This window comes from Pecten maximus, chromosome 8 (genome assembly GCF_902652985.1).
Source record: "Pecten maximus chromosome 8, xPecMax1.1, whole genome shotgun sequence".
NCBI lineage: Eukaryota > Metazoa > Mollusca > Bivalvia > Pectinida > Pectinidae > Pecten > Pecten maximus.
Genome location: NC_047022.1, coordinates 41,132,264 through 41,143,383, shown reverse-complemented (window position 1 = coordinate 41,143,383; position 11,120 = coordinate 41,132,264). Strand labels below are relative to the sequence as shown.

The window sequence follows — 11,120 nt, the reverse complement described above, 5'->3', positions numbered from 1 at the left end:
GTTGTGTAAACAAAGATATACCACATTGTTACTGTTGTATATCAATAATGCTGGGTAAATAAAATAGTTGTATAAAAAAAAACACTGTTACGAATTGTATCACGTGTCATATCAGTTTTGAAAGAGTATAGCTTTGGGATGAAATATTTAAATTGTAATCATTTAACTTTGATCTTTATCAATGCAATGTGTTGTTAGGACAAGAAACACCCAATTCTGCTGTAAGTTGGGCAATATACGCACTCGCGAAATACCCCGAGGAACAACAGAAGGTGTACGAGGAGGTGAGGAGAGTCCTGGGAGACAGACAGACCGTAGAATGGTAGGAAAGTTACAGAGATCTAACAAAACGTTTACCGAATAATATTGGTTGTATATTAATTTTAAAGGTCTTTACCAAAGTGGTAAGCAACTTTCTATCTAAACCCCATGAGCGTGTTAAATCATGAATCTAAAACTAGAGCTTTTAAGGGTAACTTTCTGGAATTAACTGCAAATCGTGTACTAGATTTTGTTAATTTGGAACAGGAATGACATCAAAGAGTTTAATCGACTTTCGCTGTTCATTAAAGAAACATTGAGAATGTTTCCGCCAGTACCCTTCATTGTACGGTGTACTACCAATGAAATGGAAATCGACGGAGTGACAATACCGACTAACACCGAGATTAACGTCATGATATACGTCATGAATCATCTGGCGGACGTCTGGGACCAACCAATGGTAGGAGACCAATATCATACACAAAACTATAAGTTATAATCGAAAACATTTTTGTCAAAACCTACAAAATGCATGAAAATAATTTCATACACATCAAGTTCTTAGTTGAAATTTACGAACATCTATTGAGCCCTTAACTATTCAACTGACAGTTCTTTTCTATATATCTTTTTAATTGGGATACATCTAGTAACACTACCTGTCTGTTATTGTTCTATATAGGTACTATACACACAACTGTATCAAATAATATTACTGTTTTTATACGCATATGACAGTACGTAATTCTTGTACACAACGTATTACACATGAATAATAATACATTATACTTGTATGGCAAGAGTTTATAATTGTTTGACAATACGCTATTATTATATTTGCATGATAGTACGTTGTTTTAGTATAACAACAGGCTATATCTATATTTGTATGACAATATGATATTCTTGTGTGACAATACGTCATGCTTATCCTTTATTGACAACATGTTATACATATACTTGTATGGCAGTGCTTTATACTCTTTATGACGTTTTGCCAAACATACACTTGCATGACAATGTTTTATACTTGTATAATGATAAGCTGTTCTTGTACGACAACACGCTATACCTTATACTTGTATGACATTACGTGGTACTTGTATGACTTTGTGTAACATGATCATCAAAACTATTCGACAATTTCTTGTGTCAACTATTCATTTATCTATTTATCGTTTTCTTTGTTTTCGTTAGTAATACATATTGTAAATTAATAAGTTTTGAACATGTTGTCTTTCCTAGGAGTTCCGACCTGACCGTTTTGCTGGAGAATCAGATCGGGATCCCTACAGTTATGTTCCTTTTGCCGCGGGGCCAAGGTATGGCATTGTAATATCTAAGTGAATACATAGAATATTTGAAAGGAAATAAAAAAACAATTACAGTAATGATGCGATTTGCCAATAAACATAAATACCGATAGACATCTTAATAGCTATGCATATCCTTCCTACCAATATCTTTTTATTCATGTATACAAAAGCATGGTGTTATAACAAAAGAGTGTTTTTCAAAAAAGCTAATTAGATATGATCTGTAACGTTATGTTCTGTGTATTAAGTCATGACATCATAACTACTGTAGCTATTTATTCACAGAAACTGCATTGGCCAACATTTTGCTTTGAGCGAAGTGAAAGTCATGCTTGCAAGATTAGTTCAACGGTGAGTCATTATATATTATCATTATATGTTCATTATAAATGGTATAAATCATATATCGCCTCTTAAGAGTTGTATTAAAGGAAAATTCACAATTCATAAATATGTTGAACACAACCTGGTTTAAGAAGTATGCTGTCTGTACGATATGATTGAAATGATATCAATTCGCCGTATTCTGTCGTATGTTCCTTTAACCGTTTTCACCGTCTTAAATGATTAGTATAGGCTATTGCATAGCTTTCGAGTGTCGAGAAATCAGACAATTACTGACTTACTGCATAACTGTCACCTCAAAAAAAAGGAAAGAGGGTGAAAAAAAACTCTCAAATTGTCAGACCCCATACACTGTCTCTTCATTATTTTCTGTAAGAATTACGTGTATGAGTATTTTCCAGTTCAAGGGAACTTTGACTAAATACTTACAATACAGTATGTCATTATGCATGCTAATGGACACAAGGGTATTTTCATGTTTCTGACTGTAGCTATATTTCAGCATGATATAAACCCAGGGATTCTGGAAAAGTCCTAAGGAATTTTAGAAATGTCCATCTGTATCTTTAAATAAATGGTATATTTGAATGTGTATTTTTTATTAGGAAACGGCCCTGAAGATTTTTTAACTTTTCCTCGAAATGCTTTTAAAGCACATGAAAGTGAAATTTCAAATTATATATGTCTTAACTTTTAAAGTGTTATTGAAATTAATCCTTCCGTCTGTAATTTCTCGATCAGTACTCAACCTGGTAATCATTGATTGTCATTTCTAATCTTATTTCTTTTTCTGAAATTTTATCTTAAATTTGTCATCGACATTATCCTTTCCAATTTCTTTAAATTGATATCCATTATCTCCTCTTTCTTACGGCATTTGTTATAACAATCCACTGCGTACACAGTTACCATAAAAAGAGATTATGTGTGTTTTGCAGTGTGTTACCAAATTATCAACGATCAGAAAAATATGTCACGGAATGTAGCCTTCCTGAACATTAAAAGACATTTTCGTTCCAGGTTTCGGATACTGCCTGAACCTAACCATGTTCCCCGAACACAAAAGGAATTTGTAACTCGGGCTCGAAATGGGATCTACATAAAACTAGAAAAGCGATAAGTTTTTGAATAGGAATGTGAAAATGGGGATTGCAATAATGAACATCAAAGTCTAGCAAGAGACTCTGGTTTGCGCTCGTCATTAATGATTTAATTGGTCTATCAATATACTCGGACGTTTTACTATCACTATACTCCTTAATAACAGATTTCAGAGCATAAAACATCCAACAATGAGAGTTAAAACTTGATAATTCGTTTGTCTTTTCGCAAAAATTCAAAGATTCAAAATATGAAATGCATCAGGCGCTTTAGTCAATTTAGAAAAAAACAAAGGACTTTTACATTAATATGTGGAAACAAAGGCCTTAAAACTTTAGAAAAATATCTTGGGTAAAAGTAAAGACAATATCAAAGCCCTCACTGTTGAAGATGAAAGCCTAATAACTGTAGCATTGGTATGACCCCAAGTTGTATTTGAATAATATCAAAAGAAATTTCCCCACAATACCGAGTTCAAATAAACACGAATTTCTAAGGAATAGTAAATTCGCAAAATGTCAAAAGTAATCTGTTACCAATACGGTAACGTGGTGACTTTGATATTTTGCATATGGATATACTTGGTCAACTTCAAAAGTATAAAATTCAAATGTATGATAAGGCATTCAACATAGATTACATTCAATGCAAAAATTAGCAGAACCGAAGGGTGAGATCTCCGCAAGATACCACCCATTACAAACCCGCTTTAATACACTGGCAGTTCATTATTAAAAAAAATTCCAACTTCATCAGACAAGGTATGTTAGAGATAAATTTATTTGAAAAATATGGAAATAAAGTCTATATACAAATCAATATTCCAAAAACACAAGCGTAAAAGTGGAATTACTAAAGTATGAAAACATTTCCTCTGAAACCCTACAGAATAAACTCATTAATAAGCAAAACTGGATGCCAGAGTTATAAAAATCAGCACCAAGTAAGTGGTTCCTTATTCTGCGTAATGATGATGACAACAACGAGCATAATTTCCAAACAAATGATGACTAATGTTTAATACCGTATATGAAAATAAACTGATTTTTACAAATAAACAGAACTCAAAAATAGTAAACAGATTTTTTTTTTTTTAGAAATCTTCAGAAACCTAAAATTATACGAAAGTTAGAAGACTATTTGAACACTGATATCATCAAATGGCAATCTATTTGGCAATCCATTAAATACTCAATAGCGGATAGGAAATGTAAAGATTTCCAACGGAGATTTATTCAAAGAATTATCAGCACTAAGCATAAGCCAAGATTGATGAATACATCAAATGGTCTATGTACTTTTTGTAAAACATATGAGGACATTTTCAAACATCTGTTTGTCATGCCAAATAGCCAAATTAGTCTGAAATATAATGACACCATAAGAAGTCAATTTTGCTTCTAACCACAATTTGGAAGGAAAACAGCATGTTAGGAGTGACTGGCTAAAATTAAAGACAACAACAACGAACAATTTTTATCATACTAACAATAAAACGGTTAATGTGGAAAAAATATGTTATTACATTTTCAAAAACTAGTCATAATGATAACATCACCTTGAGACAAATACAACTTAAATTGAATTAGTACGCCACATACATGTATCTGTCTATCCAGGGAAGTGTATTAGATACTAACAGAACTAATTGAAATAGTAACAAGGGATTATGAAATGTATAAATGATTATGAATATTTTTGTTTATATCAAAGTTAAAGATTCGTGAGAACAAGAGATAAATGATTGTATGCTGTAGATCCGTTATGTAATGAGAGAACTTAAAATGCAAGGTAATTAAACTCATATGCGTGTGCTAGACTAGCTAGCTTAATATTACAACAAAGGAAACCGTCTTTTTTCCCTTCAATGTCATTTTTATCACAATAAATGTGTAGTGTTGTATATTAACTGTTCTTGTGTTGTGTGAAGAGTTATAGAAGTGATTGCTTAAGTGAATGATTTTGAATTGATTTGATCATTGAATTAATCACTATAATGGTGTAAAAAATATGTTTTGTATAATAGAATATAAAAAATACACACCTGCCCGTGAGTGTTTTCGCCGAGCGAGGCGAGAAGAGTTTATGAAAAAAGTGGTTTATATCGATGAAATAATCTGAAATCCGTACATCTGTGTAAGTATAATGTAACTAGCAACGAAATTTTCTGTAATTAAATTTCAATAACGCAGATCACGCTCTGTTAGTGATTCAAGTTTTACTAAATGTCAAAATGAACAATTAAAATAGCTGCATACGATTTTATAGAATGTAAAATACAATCATATACAAACGTCCAATGACATTGTTTCTCTTTTTTTGCACAATTATACAAGATTTAATGTCCACAAATTATTTCATATGAATTTAGGTCAGACAAATTTCAATCTTAAGTTGAGAGCACTTCCAGTTGCGAGTGGGACACACTTATTGTAAGGCTTTCCTGACAAATACATAATTTTCCAGGTTTGTAGAATCAACAGTACCATATGGCCAAGAGGAATCAATGATTATGAAGATGAAAATACTATGAGATTGAAATGACTATCACTTCATTTATTTTTCATAATACGTGTTTGACAGATGCTTATATTTAGTCATTTGAAATATATACGACCAACTAACCGTGAAACCCGAATACATGCGCGATTACCCTTTACTCACCTGTGTCCTAATATATAGACTTGACAACTGTATCGTGTGGGTGTAAAGCGACACATTGTCACTGAGCGCCTGTTGGTCATACTCTGTCGTACATGCATGGAATGACCTTCCCAGACAGCAATTAAAGATAACATTCATTATATCTTTCTTCAACTCCTTCTCCGGTATTGAGATTTGCCAAATATAGTAGACAACAGAGTGATTCTTTTTCTGATATTTCATCATCCACACCTTTGGCTGACACACGTTTTACCGAATCTATCCCGACGTACAACACCCGGGCTGCCCCACTTGAGTCCCACACAGCTCTATTCCCACATCCTATCCCAAGGCAAGTCTCAGATGGTTTCAATATTTCAGAACTTTTATTCCCTGCAGCCTTCTCCAGGATAAGGCCATAACCGTATTTCAGATAACGATGTGCGACGCAAAGCTGGCGCTGTTAAAAACTTTTGCTGGACGATATAAATATTATTGTAAACAAACATATCTCGCATATTGTGAATCGTCTTACTACTTTGGAGGCCGAAAATACTGAGTTACGACTCAAACTCGACTACCTTGAACAGTATGGTCGGAGATATTTGGGAAGATTTGCCGGTCTCCCAAAAAGTGATAATGAAAACACAATCAACCTAGTCTCTTATGCTATTGTATCGGAACTGGACCGGGTCGATCATCGTCGACCAAGTAGTTCAATTGGTAGAGCATCTGGCTTGTGTTCGGAGGTCCCGGGTTCGAATCCCGGTCTTGTCGTGTTTTTTCCACTCTTACTACACTTTTACATACAGCATGTGGTATGAATCTGACCCCGGGATACATTGAACGCCCCCAATAGGGGTAACATGATCAATGTAAATAGCAACGAATCATCATGTGGCTGAAATATTTCGATGCTAAATTCAAATTGTTAATGACATCGGTGTTATGAATGACGACGGGGTATTTTCGGACTGTCATTCCCTCATTTGTCACCCCTCATTTGTCACCCCCTCATTTGTCACCCCCTCATTTGTCACCCTCTCATTTGTCAACCCCTCATTTGTCACCGTCATTTGTTTTCTATTACATTTTCCAGTCATCCACAAGTGAATACGTCCGATTTTTCATTGAATGCTCTATTTCGATACAACAGTGTATGATATTTTTTTTTCTCAATCGTATTACGTACGATTTAATTGATCTAACACTATGTAACATATATTTTACGATGAATGATTAATTGCATCCAATAATGTCTTACTTTTTAGTCTAAAGAGTCATTGAGCAAACCAAACTCAATTCAACTTGATACAACTTGTGCAAAATTGCAAGAAATTTGAAATATAAATATAGAAGACAAACCAAGGAAACACTGCGAACAGCTGAACACCTCAATTGTTTCAACTTTTACCACTAACGTGATGAACATGAATTGGTCACATTAGAAATAATTGAAATTCAAGGGTACACTGGGAACATATGTACCCTTTAAAGTAAATATGTTATGAAATTGCAAATATTATTTGTAACTTCAGATGCTAAGCTCTAAGATGAATTGTTCATTGAATGACAACTGGTCAATATGGTAAAAAATACAAATATAAAAAAAAAAATTATACAAATATAAAAAATTACACCGAATAGGTAGCGGTGTTGTCTCAAAAGACAGCCACTCAATATATTTCAAATTCAACTGTCAACATCAGACAGCTGCTGCTACCGATTGGTATTTACATTACAAAACAAAAAAGACCTTACTGCAAATAGTACAAGAAAATACCATTATCCAAATGCGACAAATGAACCGTATCAAAGAAAATTCGGGGTTACCATCCCGAAGTTTCGGGTATTTAATATAACCCCACCCCTTCCAACGGCTGTTACAAAGCTTGCCACTTTACTGTTTACTCTCACTCTTGCCTTATCAACAGTCTTGTGTACAATTTCATTACGCAGCTACAGTATCAGGCATCAACTTCATTAAAGTATTCAAAGTTTCTAGCATTGGGTGACGAAGGTCACAAAACACACATTGTCAAAGACCATTGCCACTGCAGTGAAGAACCACAATATAGGGAATGTCTCCGACTGCTAACACATTTCTTACAAAATGCTCTAACTCCCTCCAACGTAGGCCACCTTTCCCTTGCCACCACACACTGGCATGGGATAGCGGCTCAAACCAAGATGGTCTGCACCCACAAAACTCCTTGCGTGAAGATAGGCTCCCTTATACGCTTCCTGACATTTGGAAGTCTTAAACTGACAGTCAACTCCATCAGTTAACCATTAAAAAGTAATTAAGCAGTAACTAATAAAGCTTCCTTACACTTGCATATTAATTCCAGGATTTTTTTTAAAAACCATCCTAAACACATTTCCGAAGGTTCGAATGTATGAATTAAAGGCCTCTAATTCCCACCTACCAAGCTCTTTGACTTCAACATCAGTCATACCAACATCAGAGGCCCTAGAAGCAGCACCTATTTTAAAGGAGTGTAATTTATAATGCTCTGAAGGTTCATTTTGTAACACAGCTGCATTAAGAAATTTCTGTAAAATTGCATTGGTGATATTTTGTTGCAGGCAGTCCATCATAATGACAGGAAAACGGTCCTGGTTTGTATGGACGAACTACCATTTAATGCTTTACTAACAACACTGGGATATTGGATGACTCGCCAATGACAGGCATACTATTACCCCTTTACCTAACTTTAAACAAGAACATGACAATTACACACTCGACGCAGTTAGGACCATATTATCAACAGGCAATGTATTGGAGGTTACTCCTGGTTTGTCAACTACCCATTCCCCTATTCTGAAAAATCTAAAGTAAGCGACAGAAATACAACAGGGTAAAGAATCTGCTCATTTCAACTCAGGAGTAATATGCAACCGAGCATCCACCCGTTTCAACAATGTTTGTCTACCTATTAACATTTGTTTTCTTACGATAAAAGCTTGTGTGCTATCAACTTGACCGAATAATCTGCACTTAAAGATGATATATCGAACAGATAGGACTTTGGGGTGCTTGAAACATAACTCCTGGCTGACAAAACAAATAACCAGCCAAAATATAACGGCCGTGACTTGTGAACTGATGAGGCATTTCACGATAGACTGTCTCAATATAAATTATCTCCTAAACACGATATTTAACATACAGACTACACACATACAATGTATCTATATTAAATTGATAACAAATAATAGAGGTTCGCTCATTTCACGTGATAGATAAAACAATAACGATAACAATTATTAACAAGTTGAAGACCGGCGACAAACCGGCGTGGCGGACACCAGCCGTGCCGCGCTTTTAAACCGACGTTTCAGAAATCTGACAACATCTGAAGCTACATGATCGACACATTATCAACTTTTGTCTATTTCATCATTTGAAATGTTTATGCCTCGAAGGGTAAATATATTAATCATCAATAGTAAACTTGAAATCCAAACACTCTGATTAAAAAAATGCTAAAAAATGATCATTCTTACCCTAAAGATAGGCTTATAAGGGAAGCAACTCAGAGAAGGGAAGCAATACAAGGGAGTTAACTCCGACAGTCAATTGTAGGTATAAACTTATTTATATCTCCAAAATTAACTAAAGCAAGATTTGTGCTTAGATAAAGCAATTAAATGTATTCGACTTTATATTGATTGTGTAGGTTATATACATTATTATGTATGGTATTTCTCAGTGTTTTTGTTAGTTTTCGATGCTTTAATTGATGCGATATAGTACAGCAACATCAAATTCTACCCTTTATGAATAAAATTAAACGGAAAACGGCAAGCTAAGCGTAAGAAATTTACTTTAACTTTGTCACCGCATTCCTGATCGAAACCGTAATCGACTGTCATGGCCAAACGACGGAGGCTGTGGTTTTAGTACAATATTAAACGTACCAACTTGTACGTATAACTTAAAACGTTCCACACAGTGCAGTATGTCTTTGAAAATTATCTGCAAATGATGTGTTTAATCAATTACGTTTCGTTGCATTCGTGTAGTGATGTTTGTTTGTTTCTATGCCGCCTTTCGACACTAAAACACTGAAGTGTTCCAGTTCGACTATAAAGCCAAAATCGCCGTAGTTTGGCCTTTCCTTGACAATACAACGTCTTTGAAGGGAATCATTAAAATCAATCAGATACATACATGTAGAACTTTTCAGATGAATATTGATATACCCTTTCCATCGATTCCAGATATCTCGTTGAAAAACGTGATTGAGAGGTTGCACCTTGTAAAAATCTATAACGGTGTTAATGTTACCGCATTTACCAGTCACGTGACCTAAATAAATATGCGAAGGACCTGAGAGGGTCATCGATATACAGAGGACAATGTGTTCTTTTGTTAATCATTTTCTTGCCATTTATCATGATATTTACTCTGCTTTAGACCACGGTAAAGACAGAACTACGAATGGTCTTCTGTGATATAAGCAAAGCTTTAGATCACGTTTGGCATAAGGGACTACAAAATAAGCTTTCAAATTTTTGAATTCGAGGTTCACTTTTAAAATTGTTAGAAAATCATCTTTGTAATCTTTAACAGAGTTGTTATCAACGGGCAGTTTTCTAATTGGTCGAAAAATAAGGCCGAGGTCCCCAACGTTCGTTATTGGGTTCCCTTTTGTTTCCCCTTTTTTATAGATGACATTGTGAAAAACATAGGATCTAATTTAAAATTATTTGTAGAAGACACCTCTTTGTATGTCATTATCGACTCGTCTAGGATTAGTGCAGTCGATTTGAATTTCGACTTTAGTCAATTGCTTGAATGGTCAGGGAATTGGTTGGTAAACTTCAATCCAACTAAAATGGAAAAGCTATTAATATCTAAAAAGACTACTTCCCAAATTCATCCTCCTTTATATATGAACAATATCTGGCTTACTGAGGTAAGTTCACGTAAGTGTCTTGGTTTGTTTTTTATCTAATAATGGCGGTTGGACCAATATTTTATAAATATTTGACGCAAATTCAAATTCATTTTAGATCACACTTTCTTTCAAACTCTCTATTTTACTCGATTTTTTTCTTCTTTTTACTATTTTTGAATATGGAAACATTGTCCGGGATAACTCTACCAAAACTTAGTCTGATATGTTATTTATACTATGTTTTAAAACTTCCTCAAGTAGTATGCACAAAGGTAAACAAGCAGACGAACAAATGCATGTATCTGACCCCGTAAAAGTAGTTATTGGTCAAGTCATAGTGACGTCACCCTATCGAGAACAAGATACGTTCAAAGAGTACGTGTAGCTTCTCTTTTCGCTAGGATGAGATAAGAAAATATCTCCCCGGTAAAACTGCTGATATCCCTATTCAGGTAAGATAATGTATTATTCTCACCCTAGGTGGAGACAATCTACAACAATTGCATTTCGTCACGTCGACAATTCAATCACGTCACGTCAT

General features: G+C 34.5%; 1 protein-coding gene across 1 annotated transcript in view; it reads left to right on the top strand.

Annotated features, from left to right (window-relative positions):
• Positions 1–7,958, top strand: part of LOC117332331 — a 54,054-nt gene extending 46,096 nt beyond the window's left edge. The window contains exons 16-20 of the mRNA XM_033891215.1: positions 199–322; positions 529–724; positions 1,510–1,586; positions 1,866–1,931; positions 7,604–7,958. Of these exons, the coding sequence (XP_033747106.1) occupies positions 199–322; positions 529–724; positions 1,510–1,586; positions 1,866–1,931; positions 7,604–7,958 (818 nt within the window). The remainder of the gene's footprint in view (positions 1–198; positions 323–528; positions 725–1,509; positions 1,587–1,865; positions 1,932–7,603) is intronic.
• The last annotated feature ends 3,162 nt before the right edge of the window (positions 7,959–11,120 follow it).